A 23,221-nucleotide genomic window follows, 5' to 3' on the forward strand; every position below is an offset into this window, starting at 1 on the left:
TGTCCAAACAAAGGAGGGACCAGCACCCATCTTGAGAATGTTTTCAACATTTGCTCTGGCCATATACGTTGAACACGCTTTGTCGACAGTCGGCTAACGGAAACGCTTTGTTATCTCTCTGGGAGTGAAGCAAATACACAGTAATTAAAGAACTGAGGCCCTTTTCAGGCCCACAAACCAATTTCAGGTCCAAAACCTTTCTAATGTACACTGTCCGGTAAATATCTTCAGGATAAAACAGTTGAGAATGCTCTAAGAGCATTGCCAGAACGAACTTTAAAAGAATGGAGAGATCTAGCGGGAAGGATAGCTGTAATTGTTCCTAGATGTAAAGGTAAATCTTTTTATCCGCACCCTCTTCTCTTTCTCGCAAAAATTAACAAAATATCATCTCTTTATGACTTATAGTTCTCGAGATATGACTGCTTAAATATCTAGAAATTCGAACTTTTTTAGTCAGTATCACGGGAACGGTAAGTCATAGAGAGATGATATCAGTGTTAATCCCTAATAGAACATTAAACATTTTCGTACTGATATTAATTGATGGCCAGTTGCACAGTGGCCACCGGTTACTATTTGCTACCAAAATATTTACCACCCTTTTAGATATTGACCAACACCAATATGACCTCTCTATGACTTACGGTTCCTCAAATAATGCTCCTTAAATCTCTGGAAATCGGCCATTTTTGGCCAATATCATGGGAACGGTAATTCATAGAGAGACGATATTGGTCTTAATCAATACCTAAGAGGATGGTAAACACTTTGGTAGCAATATTAATTGGTGGCCATTGGCCAAACCAGAACTCTTTAAGTTCGTTGAAAACCGCGGCGAGACACAACATTCGACATGCTGCTTTAGAATTCTAACTGCATGTAGGAGGTACACGTAGATATAAGTTGCTGCATCACTCAAGGGGGCGAGCTTTCTTGCCAAGGGGCCCTATTTATCTCTAATACACTGACCACTCATTCTTGTAACAATTTATACGATAATACCTAGGTAATATATAACAAATGTTTCTCACAGCACCTAAGAACAACTAAGACGCAAATGCAAATCTAAGTATCATTTATAGAAAGGTGAAAGGATAGTTATTAAGATATGTGGTAGACACACCTGAAATATGTATACAAGTGCTTGTTTCTGATTGGCCAAAACTGGAAGATATAGACAAATCTTTATTTCTGATTGGTCGAACGTCTGTTCACGATATTTCAAGAGAACTTCTAGAAATATTTATATATATTGTTTATTTTATATATGTTTGTTTTCCTTACAGTATTTCAAAACTATTTGCTTTCAATAACTATATTCTTACAGTTTTAATCTTACAGTTAGATATGATACGGAAAATGAATGACTGGGACACATTCCCCAGTCACCCTCTCTAACGACGCCATTGCACACATATAATATAGATGACTGAAAATGCTATTGTTATCCATTACTTTGTATTTTTTTTTTTTTTTTTTGTTAAAACGACTTGCATTTTGGTGACTGTTTTTATTAGTCGATATACTTATGGTAATGATGGCAACGTTGCACAAGATTTTTTTCGCAATTTCCAATTTTGTTGCCTGCTCATTAAGGCTTTATCTGTGTCAACAGATAAGCGTGGGAAAATTTGCGCAATGTCGGTGCACCCTTTTGGAGAACAAATGACCTACCACGAAAGAAAGCAACCCAGACACTGATGAATTCTGTTTATGCTAGAAGAGAAGTTGCGTTCCTACACACACAACTAGCTCCTTTGCTTCCATGTCTGTTCCTATAACAACATACTCTTATACTTGATGTAGGTCTCACAACAACAATCCATCTGATTCGCAAGCAACACGATATGGTCGAGTTTATTTTGGGTTACAATAATTTGACACCACTCAGATGCCTGGTGCTTTTGCATCCCTGCTAGAGCAGTAAAGGAGTACGTAATTGGCCACACGTACGTAAGGTATTGAAACGAAGAAAAAAAATCATACTGCGTTTCTTCTGTCGAATAAGGAAGAATCTTGCATGAAGGCAATTTCAAAACAATATTACGAATGTCCCATACCTTCTGTTCTTATATATATATATATATATATATATATATATATATATATATATATATATATATATATATATATATATATATATATATATATATATATATATTGAGTTGAGTTGATTTTAGTTTAGCTTTCAGCAGCGAGGCTATATGAGACGTGGACCTACTGATTAACGTGGAACCACATGAGCTCCCGCCGGGAATCGAATATACGAGGGGGGACCCAAAAAAACGGGAAATTCGTCGTAACTTCTTTATTTCTCTATTTTTACACCAAATTTTCATCACCTTCAAAGTATTGTCCATGGACCGCAACGCATTTCTGCAAACGATCCTTCCATTGTTCAAAACAGTTTTGAAAATCACTTATCGGGATCTTCTTTATGACCTCCAGCGATTTTTGTTTTACCTCCTCCACAGTGGCAAAACCTCCTCCACTGGCTTGATTGCTGCTTTGATTCGGGGTCATAGCCATAGCACCACGATTCATCATCAGTAATCACCTTGACAAAAAAGTCAGGGTCCTCTTTGAGCTGATTTTGAAGTTCAACACATGCCTCAAGTCGACGCTCCTTTTGCTCGTCTGTGAGAAGGCGAGGGACAAATTTGGCTGCAACCCTTCTCATGTGCAAATCTTCTGATAAAATCCTCTGAATTGAACTCCACGATATTTAAGACATCTCACAGAGTTGATTAATGGTTCGGCGACGGTCTTCACGAACGAGGGCATTGATTTTTTCGACGTTTTCGTCAGTTCTTGCCGTTGAGGGGCGTTCTGAACGGAGTTGGTCTTCAATTGACATTTCTCCATTTTTAAAACGTGCAAACCACTCGTATACTCTGGTTTTACTTAGGGCAGCATCCCCATAAGCAGTCTTCAGCATTACAGTAGTTTCCGCGGCCGATTTCCCCAACAGGAAACCAAATTTCACAGCCGCCTCGACAATCTGCCATCACGTTTTCGCCGAACTGGAAAAAGTTGGTTTACTAAACAAACTCTCAAGAGCGAACCGATGCACTCACAGCGACACAACTTCGCACACTGACGCAGGTGACGTGATCGTAACGGACAATTGGTACAACAATGGGTTCCCCCACTCTCCCTCCCCACTGCAGCACAATTCCCGTTTTTTTTGGGTCCCCCCTCGTATATCGCTTACTATTCTCAAGGGTGTAGAAACGGGGGAAAAGGGGGCCCTGACTTTCCAAACTATTTCCAGCCCTGAAATGAGGTTCATCTGGTATATGTTTAGTAAACTTATTTAATAGGCGCTAGTTAATGCAAATTAGGAACGTTTATAATAAAATACAATTTAAAAAAAAAGAGAGAAAAGAAAACATCATCAATACAGTTTCTGTACCTAATTACAAGGACGCTGATTTCTCTGTAATTTTTTTTTTTTGGGGGGGGGCATTCAGATGCAGAAAGCATATATGATTTTAAGACAAATTGCATTCAAATTATGCCTAATATTGCAAATTTACAAATAAAATGAGGGGGCCCTGGCTCCCTCAGTCCCCCCAGGATCGGCGCCCTTGCCTAATTAAAACAACTAACATTAATTATATGCTTTATATTCTCATTTCCCTAACTGGACGCTCACCGTGTGATCTCACTACTATATTATTGCATAATAATATCTGAGTTGATATTTCTTCGAGTTTTTTTCCCTTTAGTATTTTAACCTACATAAACACAAAGTCGGATAAACAGACTGCTAGAAACAGCATTTGTTTTCTTATGAATAGCTTATTGATTTATCTCTTACAATCCGGTTTTCAACTTCAGTACTGTCAAGATCCGTCTTTTGTTAAGGTAGCATCGAGAAAACATAATATGTGTATAGTATACATGGTGAGTTAAAATGTTTTCATATTCTGAAAGAGATCATTTGTTCTGCTTTTAATGTGTGAAAAGCTTTCCTCCCCCTGAAAGTAATGTTCCTCTAGAACAACTTGTTGGTTACACCCCTGATTATCCTTTAATAAAAGTTTAGTTCCATTTCCAAATCGAAGAAAAATCCACTGAAAATTAGACGGGACTCAACGCTCGTTTTACTAATTGTTTTATATGGAAACCCTTCAAAGCGTGTATCATGACACCCAGTTGTCATAAAAAAGATGTAGTTTTCACGTATGTGTTCGTAATTCTTTTCTCTACTTCGTAAAGTGAGCAGTTAATGTGCTAATACCATATTTCTAATAAGCGCCTCTGCTATTGTCAAGATTCGCAGTAGCGCGAGAAGTCAGCGTGCAGAACTGCTTGTCGCGAATTGTCAACACCGCTCAAAGCCAATTGGACGCCGCGTGAAGCCAACTCAAGGCCATGCCGATTATCATTTGAAATCTGCTATACACCCCAGAATGTTTAGGCACTTCCGGCAGGATTAGAATGATGAGCTCCTCCGTGGCTAAGAGGTTAGCGCACGCGCCTTTGGCGTGGGAGGCCCGGGTTCGATTCCTGGCGGGAGCTCATGTGGTTCGGATTCCACGTTAATCACTAGGTCCACGTCTCATATAGCCTCGCAGCTGAGGGGGACGTTACACTCAAAATCAACTCAACTCAGGATTAGAATGATGAAATTTTGCATGATTGTAGACTTCCGGGACTAACCAACAGGAAAATTGCCAAATGTGAATATTTTTAGTTTTTGAGGTATCTATTGGGGGATGAAGTAATTCCCATGTTATTTAAATGGGTATTTTTTGTGACAAAATCTTAGGTTTTAGATAGTTGAAATATGAAAAGAAACTTGAAACTTGGTAGAATTGTAGGTTTTAGAGGTTTGAGGCATAGGCCGAGCAAACGCGGTGATCTGGGGGCGGAATTCCCAACAAGCCAAAGACTAGTTTATCCTATATAACGCAACTTTGTGAACATTAACTTCCGTAACTGGGATTGGATTTCAATGATACTTAGCTGATACATTAAATGCCTTAATACTGTGGAAATTTTGCAGACCCTTTACATGCAATAGTATTCAGCACAACACTTATGAGACCCCCACTGTATCACATTCCAAAATGCAGACCCTTTAAAAGTGTAATTTTCTGTAGTTTTTCTGGTGATTTCATGTATTGGTTTGCAACCGTGCATATTTATTTAGGCGCAAAAGTTTATATTCTCTGTGTACCTCAATCTCTCCTGTAAACATTCGTTTTTGTTTGGTGTTCATCTGGTTCGTACATCCTGAGCAACTGTAATTTTCGAAAACGCTTGCAAATACAAAAATTGGCACTCCACCGAGAACGAAGATGGCCGGCATTCTGGAACACTTATGCATACGTCATCGTGAATGATGCTATTGACCTTCTGATACACAAGGTTCATCACACTCAAATTTTTATAATTTTCAGAGTTGCTCGAGTAACCACCTCTGGACCACTTCGTATGGATTTGACCCATTTTCTTATTGCGTACTGCATGCAAGAAGAAAGCAAGCACTGATCATATATGAATTAGAAACTCCAACGGAAAGCAGGCTCAAATCTTATAACCGGTGCGAGCGAAATCTCCCTTTCATAGTACCCTTCATGTTTTTTTATCAAGAAGTCTTTCATTTATGTCTGTAAAGGGACCTATATAGTCTGGAGGAAAAACCCTACTTTTGGACCCAACCAAAAATTTCAGTATGTCTAATGTTTTTCAGCGGTTTTTAGCTCATTTGAGGGTGCTGAATCTGAATCTGCCGGGTGTACAAATGTACACCTTGAGCGTTTCGAGTAATTCAAGATGGCGGTCAATATGGCGGCTGTAAAAGTGACAGGAATATTTTTGTATATTTTATCAAGATGGGTATCAAATTATATGTTTTTTGGGTTGCAGATTCCAATAATAAAGTCAAAAATGTTATGAAATTGATACAAATCGAGATATTCAATATGGCGTCTAATATGGCGGCTGCAAAAGAAGTTTATGTTGTCATTTCTGAAACCTATTTTTGAAAAAAATATTTACTGACATTAGTAATAATAAATCGTAAAATCTTAATTTTGTGCTCACAGATGGCAGTATTATCATAGATTTTAGGAAAATATCTCACAAACAAAATAAGAGATACTTCCAAGTGAAATACTAGAACGATTTATGAAAGGCGATCATTTTCTGCGTCACAAACCAGGTATCTGGAATACTATATGATCAGACATGTTCATTGAGAATACATTTATGCGTCATGGCCATGGACCAGGAGGAATAATCGGACTTACACTAAATCCATCAGCAGTGAAGCGATGGGCTTTCAGCCTTCACACTTGCAGTCGTTTAGTAAATGACATTTATGTCATGAGAGATGCTGGACGAGATATGGAAATAACTAAGCATAAAGAAAGGAATGCCATCTCGAGTAAAAGGAGATGCTGCAGACCGAATTAAGTTAAAGGAAAAGCTGTCTCATTGTATAGATCCTCTGAAGACCGATGATCACCCAAAAACTATTGTGAATATTGTGACAGGAAAAATTTGTTCCCAGAAAGTGAATGTTGATAATGCTGTTGAGATAGGTGAGAAGGCGTTGTGTTCTTAGGAAGAAAAAGTACCAACTGGTTTTCACGATCCAATCTAAACAACGGTTCGTAATGTTTCCTGCGATGACGTCAAAAGAATAGCTAGTATTGGTGTCATTGACATAGAACTCTTGTACACGCGTGCAATGTGTCTCACATCTACACGAGATATTGATGCTAAAGGAGTGATTTCATATGAGCTTGCCGCTGTCCCCACATCTTTGTTTGATTAATACGGGACTCTCAGGTTCTGCAAAAGTAAGTCAAAACTGAAACAAATATTACAGGTAGAGAAGTCTATGAGATCGTACAAGCACGAAGATGCTATCATACTTGATGGTTGTGCTGTTTTGTGGGTGATCAACTGGCCATCTAACGGAACTGTTCTTGACTTCATAAATTTGTATCGGTCATATGTGCTTGAAAAATTGAACAAATGCAACGTGTACTTGATATTTGACTAATATAAGGAGTACAGCACCAAAGGAGGAGTAAGAAGCGTCAGAACAGGATCAACATGGAGCAGGTATCATAAATTGTCTTTCAACACGTCCTTGCCCTCCCAAGAAGTTGTGCTGAATGTTACAAAGAATAAGGTACAACTAGTACAGCTAATCTGCAAGTACGGTCTATCTAATGACAGAAGAGTTGCCATCAGATTCCACCAAAAGCCTATTCATCACTGGATCAGAAGATGTTACAACAGAAATAACTGCTGATTGTATCAAGGAACGTCCAGATATGAAAAACACTCACGAAGAGGCTGATGTCATAATTATCACACAAGTAGTGATGGTAGCCAATCAGCTGGACAGAAATTGTACAATAAATGTAATTAGTGATGACACGAATGTTTTTCTCCTCCTGATGCACCACTACCACACACAAAAACTTACTTGTAACATTTTTATGGAGACAACTCAAAGTCATAGAGGAGTTATTGACATTGGATTGTCTGTGTCCAAACACCGTGATATTGTTTCAAACTTACTAGCACTTCATTCTCTTTTTGGCTGCGATACAGTTCCTACTCTTTATGGCATTGGAAAGCAGAAGGCAATGAAAGTACTACAAAGTGGGAAGGAGCTTCAAAAAGTTGGAAATAAGACATCATTACTTGCAAATGTGATTCAGGAGGCAACTGAGTTTATAGCTTCTTGCTATGGTAGTAGGATAACTAGCCCTACAATGTCTGATGTCAAAAGATATGTCTGGCTGAAGAAATTGTCAAAGAAGTCTGCCGTACATATCCCGAAATTGAAGAGCTTGCCACCAACTACGGAGGCATTCTCTGAAAATGTAAAAATAGCTCATTTCCAAGCTTGTATTTGGAAACAAGCAGATAAACCAGACCCACCAGACATGGTTCCGACACATTTTGGGTGGTATCGTGATGAGTTGAACAAAACATTGGAACCAGTTACTGTACCACCAAGAACTGTGATGGCACCGAAAGACATCTTAAAGATGGTGAGTTGCGGCTGTTCTTCTGAAAACATGTGTAAAGGACGTTGTGGCTGTGTGGAAAATCATAATAGCTGCACTGACTTCTGCAATTGTCAGCCTCTAAACGATGGTGAAGCCTCTAAACGATGCCAGAATATCTTCACACGTCAAAATACTAGGAATCTAGAAGACGAAAACATGGATACCGTACTTCTTCTGACAAAGACTGACAAGTGACTGATCTGTGATATTTATTATTTTGTTGCGGAGTAACATAGAAACATCGGCATTTTGTATTGTAAATGTACATATTTCGCATTAATGTGGCCAGCAACATAATTCTTGATTAAGAAAACGTTTAGGAAAAAAAATATGAGAAAATCTTCAAACCTAAGCTTGTGTTGTTTGTTTTCTTTTGCACACAGAAAGGGATGGTTTTGTAAATAAATATAGAGAAGCCCAAAATGTGGAAAAAATGTTCTGGAGCGCAAACAAGGTAAGTTGCGGTGACGGAGAAAGCATCAACACCCAATCCAAAATTTCAGTGTAACAGATATTGTTCTAAGTATGTACCTAGCTCGAGGGTCGCGAATCTGAATATTCCATATTGAATATATTGATTTCTATCAATTTCATAAGGTTTTTGAAGTAACTATTGAAATCTTCAACCCAAAAAACATATAATTCGATACCCATGTTGATACAATACTCCAAAAATATTCTTGTCAATTTTACGGCCGCCATATTGAGTGCCATATTGAATACCTCGATTTGTATCAATTTCATAACATTTTTGACATTATTATTGGAATCTGCAACCCAAATAACATATAATTTGAAACCCTCTTGATAAAATATACAAAAATATTCCTATCAATTTTACAGTCGCCATCTTGGCCGCCATCTTGAATTACTCGAAACGCTCAAGGTGTACATTTGTACACCCGGCAGATTCAGATTCAGCACCCTCAAATTAGGTAAAAGCCACCGAGAAACATTAGACATACTGAAATTTTTAGTTTCGATGGATTTCCTCCAGACTATATATAGATGTGAGGAATGACAAGGAGATTTATGCTCAGGGCCGTGCCGTGGGGGCGAGCGGGGCGACGGCCCCGGGCGCCGAAGTAAGGGGGGCGAAAAATTCGGGAGAAAAAAGGAAAAAAGATAGGAAAAATGCTTGGAATATATATATGGGGGCGCCGTCGTATACTCTCGCCCCGAGCTCTGATTTTCCACGCACGGCTCTGTTCATACTCACATGTGAATGATGCGTTGTGTAGAGAGTGCAGGTTCAGCTAGTAAGTATTAGTGTTATTATTCATACGTTGTCTATTATTTGTTATTGTTATAAGGAAGTAATGTCTTGAGTCCGTATTTTTTACATTTTAGATGTGTTCCTTGGTACAACTTATTCCTTCTTGATTGTCATTCTTTTCAAGTTACATTGTATTATGATCATATTTAGTTCTTTTTCACAATTCTATTAAAATTAATTGTTGGTGAAAGTATTGAAATTGGATGGAAAAATACCAAAAACTGTAAAAAAATTATTTTTAAAAACGTAACACGCTATCTTCATCCAGACCAGTGGTCGCCAAACTTACGAAGCTTCTGAGCTACCGTATCTTTTTTAAATCCTACGGTGAGCTACTAATCAAAAGATCTACCAACTTTTTTAAAAAGAAAATCTTACGTTTGTTTATTGCCTATAAACTTATATTTCTAGTAAATATAAAACCAAAGTATCCAAGTTAGCAAATGTCTAATATACACTGAAAAACATGATAACGTACACAACCCTACGTGTATACAACCAAGTGTGAGATGAGGCTGACAATGGCAGTTGCGCGGGAGAAACAAGCAATTGTTGCAGTGATGCCAACCTGTGGGGGAAAAATCCCATATCGTGGGAGTTTTTGACCTTATTTTCTCGGAAAGGGATAATAACCAGCATATATATTTTTCGAGAAAATCGAAATATACGGCTTATTCATTTAGATATTGTGAAAAGTGACTAACACAGAGAAATTTAAGTTTTAATATTATAACAGTTTTAATTATGTAACGTGGGAAATTCACATGTAAAATGGGATTTTTTGCCTCTCGACATGGGATTTCATATTGTTTCAGGTTGGCATCACTGAATTGTTGTTAGCGTATCCTGCCGTTAGCGTCAGCTCATTGGAGGAATCAAGTTAGCAAACTGGCGCGTTAACGTGATCTACCGCAGTGACTACGTGTCTATTAGTAGCTCGCAAATCGACGGTTTGGCGACCACTGATATAGACGATCTTTTACATAATCTTGTAATTCCAATCGAATTAATATTAAACATTTCAATGTAATGTGAACATTACAATAAAATATTTGTATTTTTTCGGCTGGATCACAAATTAAAGGACTTGTTTAACTAAGATTATACGTTGATATGAAGTTATATAACAAAATATCAATCACTATTTTTCTACCGCTTTTCTCCCTTTGTCCCTTCCTCTACGATAGCTATACTGCGAGGGAAAAACTATCTGAAACAAGTTGGCTGCGCCCTTGAACTCAAAAGGGAATCAGCTGGAGCGTAAGGCCACTCCCATTTGGGATTTCTCTTCAATCTGTGGATTGCATTAGCAAATTAGCGTATTTCTTTACATGAAATCATTCTAATCTAAAAAGAAAAATCCTAATACTCGAATAAAATATTTATTAATGTATCTCATTTTTTTCTATTTTTGTATTGTCAAACTTACAAACTTTCCAAACTCTCCCATTTATTCTATTTCAATTTGTCAAAAATATAATCATGATATCCAAAGTGAATGAAAATATCTAACTCACAGATGATGATTTGAAGTACCAAAATACGAGTACCAAATGTAGAAGAAGAAATTCAGGCTGTTCTGGTTTCCAAAGTGGAAGACCTTCTTTTCTGATTTTAAGATTCCTTTCTAATCTTCTCATAAATTAAGTTTCCTCACCATTAAAAATTCCTTTGCAGAGAAATTAACCATTTAAATCTCAGTGTTTTTGCGTATTTGTCACAAAAATAAAAGAATGCATTTGAAAGAAAAGTACATTTCCTAATATTTTATACAGCTACGAAAAATCTTCATCTTCTATTTAAATAAAAATGAAAGAGACTTAATAATTCGTGAACCTTTCAACTCATCTCGATCAAATTTTCAACAGAGATGAGGCTCGCACCTAATATGGTTTTTATCATTTTATTTTGATGGTGCATCTTAGGGGAAGGGGAGATTATTAAAAAAAATGATCGAAAATGACCGATATTGGTGTCGAATCTATAGTTTCCGGGGTCGCTGAGATAAACAGTGACACTTCCGATGCCGTTTAACCTAAATTCTTGGGGGAGGAGGAGGGGAGAAAAATAAAAATCATCGAAAATAACCGATACCAGATAGCGCTTCAGTAATATTAAAAAATGACTGACTAACGAAACATATGACTAATTTTTATTATTTGAACCCAGCGAAGCAGGTAATTGGTTCTAGTTTATAATATAAATGACTAATCTTGTCTTACATAAACATAACGAACAGCTCTCTGAAATTATGGATTCCTAACCTTACTTTGGTAGGAAATATAAAAAATTAGTTATTTAATGGATAGAGAGTACGGAAATGCATTTAATTATGCTAAATTGTTTAAAATTCCTTGTTTGTTGCAGTGTGAAAAGAAAGCCCAAGAAGAAGAAAGAAAGGTAGAAAAGGAGCCAAACACCTTCGTTTTATCGACGATGAATGGGAACTGTGAAGCGGACAGTGAACTTGCTCCAGAGGACAACATTCAATTCAAGTAAGCAAACGAGGCGAATGCTTTTCTACTTTAAAATAGACGGGAGAACTCATACTGTAGAAACAGTTCCCAAGATGGTTAGTAAGCGTTGCTGGTGGGCACCATTTGTACCCATGAGTTTTGACGATATTCTTCTCTTTCTTCCCACCATACGTCTACAGGATATTTGTCAATCTTTCCGCTTCACTATCAGAACATTCCAGATTTGAAGCCTGCAGTTAGAGTTTTTGCTCATTTCCTCTTGGCTAAAAATCTTACTTTAAAGATCCTGTTCCATTTCTTCTCCCTCTCCCCCCCCCCCTTCCCATTCATAAAAAAACGTTCTTAACATTCTCAGTGTTAATGCAAAATGGTTTTGGGTTACATTGAAAATTCCCTACTAAATATCCACTCTTGTTCGTTAGGATTCATTATTTATTCATTAAATATACTTGATTTTCATTATTTTTTTCCAATTTCAGAACTATAATTTTATTTTCATTTAGTTTGAGAACAGTAACTTTTCGTAACAGTCGATTAATTTTCCCGTGCGTTTTATTTTGTCAATTAACTTTTACTACTCAACGTCATTTTCGTTGCACAATATTGAAAATTCTTATGTTTAATTCTAATAAACTATTTTTTAAAGTTCATTTTAACTTTTACCTTTTACTAACATTCATTTTAAATATATTTATTGTCTTCATTTTAATTTTTAATTTCAATCCCTTAATTCTTTTTATTAATTTTTCCAATTATAAATATAATAAAACAGAGGAAAGGAATCATTTAACACGGAATTTGAGAATAGTTATCACCAAGCACATGAAAGAAGTAGCCAGAGAGAAAGAGAGAGAAAGAGAGAAAAAAGGAAGGAAAAGTTGGAAGGCTTTGGTCTCGCAATGTTTCTCTCAAAACCATGATAGGGTAAAAGTTCTACATAACAAAATCTATAGTCATTTTACATAACCTTAATTAAGGTTTACTCGAATCCAATATTACCTAGAAATGATGTAAATCATTGGAATAATAGAAATGTAAGGATTCGTTGAAATTGACACGATTTAGTTAACCCAACACATAAACTAAAATTATTGATACTACAAGTATTCATTATTCCCTATTAGTGATTTAAATAAAAGCAAATCTATTTGGAATTTCCAATTCCTATTTATTGTAGTAAATTTCTGATCATTTTGGGTCAGTTACAAAGGATATTACAACGGTAGTACATAGCACCAAAGACTCTGGGTTCGAAGATCGTGCTGTCCAAACATGAAAATATTCTTGTTTAGCATCTCATGAACCGATTTCAAAACAGCCGAAACCAGTACTGCACCAGAAGAAGGTCCTTCTGTGTGTTTGGTGCATCGGGAACTGCTACCAGCTGGTCAGAGTATCAATGCAACTGTGTAGTGTCAGCAGTTGAGCTGTGTTCAAGAAAAACTGAAAACGCTGGAGCCATCACTTCTGAATTGCAAATGGATCCTCGTTTACGGGACAACGCTAAGTCCCACATGGCTAGGATGACTCAGGACACCATTCTCCGCCTTGTATGAGAAACAATATTACAACCAGGGCCGCCCACAGGGGGGGATGTATGGCGCAAGCTGCGCCATTGAGAAACATTTTGGGGGGGATTTTACTCTACTTTCGAACTAGCAATTTTACTGTCGGAATAGCATTAAAACACGATTTTGAGAAGCTAATTTTCAAAAATTTTCCGGGGTGAACCCCCGTACCCCCTGCTTCGATACTCGATGAATGAAGTACCGCGCAAGTAGCAGTATGAAAGGAAAGGTTGGTTCGTTTTAAGAGAGAAAGGCCGCCCACATGAGGGATGAATGGCGCAAGTTGTGCCATCGAGAAAAAAATGGGGGGGGGGGAATAAAAACATTGGGGAAGAATTTTACTCTAATGTCGAATAAGTAATTTTGCTGTCGTCAGAATAACATTGGAACACGATGCGATTTTTTTTTTTAAATCTCGAGAATGAATCCCCCTACCCCCTGCTTAGAAACTATGAAGTAAGTACCGCGCAAGTTGCTATATGAAAGGATGGGCTGGTCGGTTTATCGCTTTGTGTAGGTAATTTACCCATTTTCTGCTGGGAGCATTTATTTATTTCTTATTTATACCATGTACGACACTTAATAAGTAATGCTGTTCAATTGCTACATGATGTATAATAAATGAATTAATGATAATATTTTGTATAGTTTTCTGTTTGTTCGATTACATTTTCCAGGGCCTGCGGTAAACTGAAAACCAGCCCAAAAGTGGCATCACTGTGTACAATAGAGACTTTCCGTGAGAGGTCGCTCCAGTAGTATTCTATATATTCAGCTCCATGTATTGTACAGAGTGAAGCCAGCTAGGTAGTTGTTCTTTTTTCGCAGATCCTGGAAAATGTAATCACACATTCACACATAGTACACTACCAAGACTACTAATAAAAGTAATGCCATTTTTATAATTACTACTGCCCCTACTACTACTACAAGCATTCTATAATACTACTACAGGAAATAAGAACAACAAAAATAACAATTACTAGTACTATAAAAACTACTGCTACACTGGGTAATTGTTTTTAGAGGACTTGAGTTTTGAGGAGGGAAGAGATTATTAGTTTTGGGGGGAGTGCGCCATCAGCTTTGGGGGGTATGGGCACCCCTGATTACAACCACTATATTCCCCGGGTATTGCACCGTCCGATTATTACCTGTCTATTCTTTGGACAATCACCTTAGAGGACGCCAGTTCAAATCCCTAGTAAAAGTCCAAAATGCACCTGATACCTTCGTTTCACGGCCCACCAAGTTCTACCGCGATGGATTCCATGGCCTTCCAGAACGTTTTCAGAAGGTCGTCGATGCTGATGGGGACTATTTTTGATCTTCCAGGTTAGGTGACATATCGATGTTCGAAGGTGGTGGGTGAAAAAGCAACAAAACTTCTTGGTTACATTTATATTTAAATTTAAGACCTTGTATACAGAACCTATCTACACAACGTTGATTTTCTTTGAAATTTCACTGAATTTCTTTACGGTTTCCTGACGAAAATATTTATTTATTATTCGTGACTAAAAAAATATAATTATTTTATTACACTGAGTAGAAATAAAAGAGAGAGCGAATGAAATCCAAACTGAATAAAAACATTGTTTCTCACCAAATTTTCCATCCTCTATGTGTCTTAAAACACTTCTTAAAGCATATAAAAATATACTGTACTTACAAATCAGTTTAGTACCTTTGTTTTAAGGCTGTATTTATAGTACCTTGTCAAACCGTTTGTCTTCAAACTGTCAAATATAAATCGCAGTAAATTGTGTAATCTGTTGTCACAAAAAAGTATCCTATTTTTCGATCGGTATAAGGAAGGTATACCATACTATTTTTCGATCGGTATGGAGAAACAATATTTCTCCATACTATTTTACCGTAAATTATTAATTCTCAATAAACTTTGTTACTTTTAAATGAATGAAGCGAGATAATTTTACTATGATGTTTTAAAAGCTGGTCATTTGGGGGAGCCAGGAAATCATTTGGGGGGGCCTGGTCCTGATGCGCCCCCCCCGTGACTACACCCCTGCAATTACCGTACATTTTGAATTTTTGACAACTAACTAAAAGTGAAATACGAGTCAAAAATTTCTTTCTACTTTATCAACGATTTCAAACATTCCTCCTAATTCATATAATCTCATTACTGTACCCAGGAGCGGATTAAGGGCAGACCCAATGGAGCCCCCCAAAATCCCTCTCTTTAATACTAAAATATAGCAATCAACTTATTATAGTATAGGCTTCAGATCCATGCGTATTTCTTTTTACGCTCGCGGTATCGCTAGAGTTAAGTCTTCTTAAACCAGCGTCTTCACGATACTTATTTTGTGAGGAAGTGAGCTATTTTGGGCCTCTATTACAAACCAAGCTATTAGCTTGTGGTGACAATTCCTTTAAAATATCTCTGTCATTACTTAGAGCAAATCTATGACTATATCCAAATCTCCTTAACAATAAAACGTTCCTGTTCAAATCAATTTGGGCTCTCTGAGATACTAAAAAGTCATTCATTCCCTAACCAAATGTCTTGGGAAAATTACTTAACACGCGAAAAGCATGATGAAATCTTTTGCCATTAATTTTGAAACGTACAATTGCTTTCTTGTTTATCAAAAGATAATTCTGATTCTTTTCATTCGTGTGTCGATATTCAATATCTTAGCCTTAGGTGAAACTAAATCCTCTCTAATTATTGATATCTGCGAAGCAGAATCTAATACAGCATCAGCATTTTTATCTTCAATGTATAATGGCATTAAGATCATATTATTTCATGTGGTAATGGAGGATTTTATAACATGATCCTTATTTCCTAATAAGAAAATGTATGCGCCCCCCTTGAAATAGTCTGCTCCAGGATCTCAAAAGCCTTAATCCGCCCCTGACTGTACCCACTATGAAACGATTATGAACAAGTAATTCCTTCCATGTATGTGAACATACATACATTTTTTCATAAAACAATTTCTTAATTTTTCATAAAATTCTTATTAGAACGTTTCTTTTATTATTATTATTATTATTATTATTATTATTATTATTATTATTATTGCTATACTTGGATTAGAAAATTTGTTCCGTAACTGCAGATTAAGAATATAGAGACACTATTTCGAATATTTACGGGTAAAACCTATAGATTTACAAAGAAAGAGTAACATCTGAAGAACTTAATAATTAGCGCTATATGATAGAAATAGTCTAATCAGTATGTCTGTAACTGAAGCAATACGGTAGAACTACCACAACTACAGTATCATTGTTGTAGAGGAAGCAATTATACACAATATGAACTCTCTCCTAAAGTAGTTTTACGCCACAGTATTTTAAATAGCACTCTCCTCAGTACCTTCGGTGTCCTAAAGCTCTTGCAAGTTTCCTCCTTTCACTTGCAATGAAATTCCTGTTACTTCGTAAGTGTCATCAGCGCCCTAACCACCGGTGCTACTCCCCTCTCGGTGGATTAATAAATATTCCCTCGTGCAAGCATGCCTAATGGAACAGAAGATCGCCAGTAGTTCAGTGGTTTTTATGCTGTTAAGAGTTTATTGTGCACATAACACAATATGCAAATAGTTATTGCTTTTACGCTCCGCTCTTGTTAATTTGCGCGTGAGTGATCTGAAATGACAAATATTTGTAGGTATGGCAAACCAAAAGCTGTTAGCATACATACAAGAAATTCTTAAGTCACTTTTTGGTTGCCCCGTATTGTCAATCTATACGATAAATTTATCTTTAATATAACTTGAAAGGCGTTCATCTTTTTCTTTTCTTTTTTTAAAAAAAAAAGCACCAAATGATTCATACTAGCTTTGCTATATTGAATAACACGCTAAAATAAGAATTACGAGCAAAGCAACGTTTATTATCTTCTAATATAAATAAAAGAATGAGTTTGTTTGTTTGTCTGTCTGTGTGCTTCCTGTTGACCAGACAAGTTGACCGAGAGTTACCAAAATTTGGCCACGGGTACCTTGGTCCAGGCCCCAGACCAAGGCGAAGCATTTTTCCAAATTCGAACCAGGTAGGACTCATGCAAAAATAGTAGAAAAAGACCGACATTATTGTCGAATTCATAGTTTTCGCGGTCACTGAGATCAATGGTGAAACTCCGATCGCATTAACTTCCATTATACACCCTATTCGGCTGCGGGCCGGGGGTTACCGGGGAAGGGGGATACCGAGACATATTTATTTATTTATTTATTTATTTATAATAGGTTTCAGATACAGCACTAGGCCATTTTACACTGAAACATTTAACAATTAACAATTGACATATAAAAGTAATCCAAAATGACCGATATTAGTGTCAAATCTATAGTTTTTGATGTCGCTAACATCAATAGGGACACTTCCATTAGCGGTGACTTGCAAATTCAGCTACCATTGTATGCGGGCCGGGGGTCAGCGAGGAGGGAGGATACCGAGACATGTAAAAATAGCCCAAAATGTCCAATATTAGTGTCAGATCCACAGTTTTCGCTGTCGCTGAAATGAAGGGTGATACTCTCACATTCGTTGACTTCCAAATACAGCCCCCATGCAAGGAATGGGTATATTCAGCTGGTAAAATAAATGTGTGACAGTTTTGCCAACTAACTGAACATATTGACTTCATCAGACACTGTCTAATGAAGCCAATATGTTCAGTCAGTTGGCGAAACTCACACATTTGTTATCAATGTTCCATGTTCCACTACGATGAGGTGCTGAAACGAAGTGCAGATCAAAAATTAATTTGACGAAGTGTATACTATCTAGTGCGCACTCCATTTCTAGACATCGAACGAGCATCCTCGAAGTGTGCACTTTGCAATTTTGGACACTGTCCTAGTGACGTCATTGTCACAGACAGCCACCTCTATTCTGGGATCTCGATCACTTCTTGTCAAAGATGGTGCATGAAGGAACTTGGAGTTACGGACATCCTCGCATCTCAAACTCCACACTTCTCTCGTGATGGCATCCAATTGTTGATTGGGCGATGGCAAAAGTGTGTGTGGCTGAAGTCTGAGGTTACTTAACAAGGTATCGTAGATTTCTTTCTCTTTGTTTCTTTAGCCTTTGAAATTGGCACACACACATCGGTTACTTCAGTTGTCTAGCACAGTACTTAAGTAAAAGTGTAGTATTATTTTTTCCTTTCTTTTCGGAATCTTTATTATATCAATATCAGTGGCGGCCCGTGCTTTGAATATTAGGTGGTGCACAATATACGACCTCGTTTTTTCATTATTATTAATATTATAAATCAGTGGCGGCCGGTGGATTGTGGTTTCGGGTATTGCAGTACGAACGATAAGAGACAGTAGATATAAAGTTGACTCATTGACTAATCAGCATAACTTAAGATGCAAATGCTATGTGACATGTTAAATTAAATAAAATTCTGTTTTTAAAAAATAAAAATGTAGAACATTTTATCCGATTAATCACCTTAATTAATTAGTAAATTCATTCTCCTCTCTTTGATTGGAGCTAATCTGTCTAATACATGCTGGTTGAACTCTGGTATTCTTATTGTCAGGTCTTTTTCGATGGAAAGCATAACCAATGGCGATAACCTTTCTTGAGACATTCATTTCCTTGAAAGTGTCAATTTTTCTCATGTGGAAAAAAAAAACTTTTCGTCCATTTGCTGACGCCATAGGTACAGTTAATATTAATTTCAGAAGCTTTGTAGATTCACTAAATATTTTTTCTAGATTATTGCGAACGATTCATTCTAGCAAACTCAGTCCCTGACAGTGATCTGAATTCCTCTTCAACGTTAACTGAAGAGAGTTCGTAGCAGAGATTAGTGTTATAAAAAAAAAAAAAAAAAAGTACATTGAAGATTGAACACACTTTATTCACAGTTTATCCAGGAAAATTTAAAATGAATTGAGGAAATGTATCTGGTGCAAACAACACTACTGTCGTAAGATATCGTAAATTTAAACTGGATTTTTTTCGAACACTCTCCTGAATTGCCCTTTGCTTGTTTTGTCTAAGCCTTAATTGCAAATTTTTCCTCAGTTGAAAGCTGGTCAGTGTTTTTTGTAAGTTATTTACAGAAGTCATGGTATACAATTCATTCAGAATTTGTAGGCTATTTACAGAATTAAAGCAAGCACAAAAAATTAAACCTAATAATTAAAAACCAAAACAGCTGATACAAAAGAGGTACTGGTATATGAATTCCGAATGTCACATATTCATACATCAACACACACACATGTGAGTAAAAGAAAAAAAACTACATTCCAAATCACCCGTCTTGGTTGTTACCACAGATGGAGTGGGTCAGTTGGTCGGTGGGTCAACAGCATGTGACACACTGTGACCCACCACCCACCATGACCCACTGCGATCCACCACCCACTGCGATCCACCACCCACTGTGACCCACCACCCACCGTGACCCACTGTGACCCACCACCCACCATGACCCACTGCAACCCACCGACTCAGTATGATCTACTGATCCCCTCTGCTCACTGCATTGTAGACAGTATTTTCTGAAGACTGGTAAATTTGTCTACGTTTTACTTTCAAGGCCTTCATTTCCCTTCCTTTTTCACTTGTTTCTGTCTACTTACGTGAGGTGAGTATATCTAACCAAGTGAAAGAAGAACTTCAGGACTTTTGGATATTGATATTTTTAATTGTAATAATAGCAATAGGACTTATACTATTACTTCGCTTTCGAGATCTGTGGGTTTTTAGAGGAGCTAACTACTGGAAAAAATACATTCTTGAATCACTGTAATATATAAATTATTATATAAAAAATTGAATGTAACTATGTGTGCCTGATCATCACGGTCAAATTGAAAAGTCAAATGAAATTACTTTTGGTATATAGTTAGACCTTAATCCAAACTGGGATGTTTTATTGCTTTTATTATAATGCATAATATCCTAAGGAGATAGAGAGGATCCGAATTTTTGCGGGAAAAAAATGAGTATCTCGCAAACCGTTAAACTTACGGAGCTGAAATTCAGTGTAACTCTTTAGTGAAAATAAACAGAATGTTTCCTATCATTTCTCCTTTATGTGTGTGGAGGGAGGGGGACACTTTCTATATATGGAAAATTGGTAATGAGTTGGTTTGTAAAAATGATCGAAAACGTTCGATGTTATTTAAGGAAAAAAAATCAGAAACAAAAAATACAGTGCTTGGCTTCATATATCCATTACTTTCTATTATAATAATTGCTGAAGCTTATGTTTATTATGTGGAGCGCTTTCAGCACAGGGCAATCAATACAAAAACTTGTGACTAAAATAGGCATAAAATTTGTACTGTAAGCTTAATTACACGGAAATTTTAAATCTGGATTGTACCCATAATTATATGGAAAATTTTACTTTTTTCCCTTTACGTTGGTCTACTTACCTTGATTTGGAACTTTGAAATTTCATCCTTTTTTCCACTGAAAAGTATCGAAAATTCAACAAGGAAATAATTATATTATGATAATTTAATTGAAATTCATCGTAATTTGGCACATGGCAAACAGCAGTGTGGTAGTTGAAGGGGAAGAAGGAGGGAAATTCCCATTCACTTCTGAACATTCCAGGAACCTCGTTCCCTTTCGCATTCTAGACGGGGGAGGGAACTTGGTAATGGCATCAAACCTTCATGTGTAATTACAAAAATTAAATTTATAAACAAATAAAAAAATCATCAGTTTATCAGGCTTTAATTGATAATTTCTTCACAAGATTCCCTATCGAAGGCGTGATAGATGAAGCTTCTGCTCTCCATGAGTCGACATTTGCCAACTGACATGGTCGATATGGAAAAGATGTTGTGTGGTGATAGAGAGATTATACTTCTTGCTGAGTATTTCAAAAATGACTAAGAAAAATCGTTATCAGACTTAAATCTAACAAGCAGATTGTCGATGAGGAGTTGCAAAAATCGGGTGGAAATATTGTTAATTTCCATGACAGAGTGCCAACGGGGATTTCCCCATATGAATTTACAGATGATTGATATTAGACTAAGTGCTCAAACATTGTCTAACTTGTTGTTCATCAATGTTAATGGCCCACCGCTAGACAAGCTCAAAGTACACGAGCTAGTTATTTCTTGGCTGAAGGATGGACATCATTCCGCTGCGGATGATTTACCACGAAAAAGTTACCAACAGGAAATAAACCCGATTTCAGATTTGTTTTAAGGTGGAAAATTACGAGTTATAGAAAATGTATACTTGTATTAGTAATGGCTTATTTGTGTTATTCAACTTTGTACCTATTTTTTAGTACCGGTAAGTCTCTTCTATGCTTTAGGTAAACTACTTTGAATAAATGTTCATAATAATTGCAATTATGCGTATTTGTAACTTAAATTTAACGTGGTGTTTTAGTGATTACACAAACTACAATTATGAGCTTACTTTATGTATATGCTCTCACATAGGGTACCCGAGCACCTTTATAAACTATGAAAAACTGATTTTTCAAGTTTTTTTGTGAGAAAAATACTGTGAACTGAGAAACCATAACCTTTTCCATATTGTACAGGGGTATTTTCCTACGAATAGAAGTTTTTTTTTTTTTTTTTTTTTTTTTGAATGCGTTCAGAAATTAACACTTGCAAGAATACTCTCTTAGTACAAGTATATTTTAGGCTCACACTAATTTCCCCCCCACCTCGAATTGTTTCAATTTCCTCACTGACAAACACTTTACCATTTTATGTCGTAAAGGTCAGATCCACCGTTATTCTAACAGTGGTGGTTGAGAGATTGACTAGAAATTCAAACTCCGATTAGTGACAATTTCACAGTCTTGTTTTATTTCAAGTGTAAACTCTTTAGTCAGTACAGAAGAGGCCGTGGGTCGTGTTGAGAGTTGATGACGATGGATTTTGGTGAGTCAGAATAGGTCACAGTGGATGATAGTGATCCATGGTGGGTGGTGGGTCACGGTGGGTCAGAGTGGGTCACAGTGGTCACGGTGGGTGGTGGGTGAGTGGGTCGTGGGTCAAGTTTGCATTGATCCACGCCAACTCTGGTTGTTACGCAATGCACGATGAACACAATATACTTCCACATGAGGCGAAACAACGCTCACCAATGTGATATGTTCTGGAAAGGAAACCTTGAAACTCGCCAGATGAAGGATCAGCATGTAACAGAAACCAAAAATCAAAGAACATCAAAACAAACAGCACTGCCAGTTCTACATCCAGAAATGTTAACTGGGAGGGGTCCAAAGTATTTGAGGGAGGCCCAATACGTCTACATAATATGGAACCTGTCTTATACTGCACCCGAAAAGACGATAAGTAATTCTTACTTACTGTCACTCATATTTTTAGAAAAAATGATAGAACGATTATTTCTATAAGAAAAGAAAGAATACATGATGAGACGTAAAATAAAATATTTAGCCTACATCAATAGTTTCTCTGTTAAACAAGTATAGCTCGTTAAGAAAGTCTACAAATATTAGTCAAGTTTCGAAATTTTTGGGAGGTCCGGACCCGGTGGGCCCCCCTCGTGGATACGTCCCTGAGCATTGCTAACTAGTCCCAAATTCAATGTGGCGTTCCCCATCATACAGTTTTATGTGGAAATTATCAAGAGTATAAAATATACTTATTTTATAAAAGAAATATGTTTATACTAAAATACTATTCACAGAGGGGGGGGGGGAGATTTTACATACTGACTTATTAATATTTGATTCACAAATTACTGTAGAAGTCTTCATTATCAATATAAGCTAAGAATTAACTTGTAAATAGGCATGAGCGCGAGACGCGAGAACGCGAGAAGTCTCGTCTCGTCTCGCAAACGAGACGAGAACGCGAGACGAGACTTATAATATTTTGCGAG

General features: G+C 36.9%; 1 protein-coding gene across 1 annotated transcript in view; it reads left to right on the top strand.

The window, feature by feature from the left end:
• Nucleotides 1-23,221, top strand: part of LOC145662234 (solute carrier family 13 member 2-like) — a 137,519-nt gene that overhangs the window by 49,958 nt on the left and 64,340 nt on the right. Inside the window, exon 4 of the mRNA XM_081727577.1 lies at nucleotides 11,695-11,822. Within this exon, the coding sequence (XP_081583703.1) occupies nucleotides 11,695-11,822 (128 nt within the window). The remainder of the gene's footprint in view (nucleotides 1-11,694; nucleotides 11,823-23,221) is intronic.

Source organism: Thermobia domestica, chromosome 10 (assembly GCF_964235325.1).
Source record: "Thermobia domestica chromosome 10, izTheDome1.hap1.1, whole genome shotgun sequence".
Lineage (NCBI taxonomy): Eukaryota > Metazoa > Arthropoda > Insecta > Zygentoma > Lepismatidae > Thermobia > Thermobia domestica.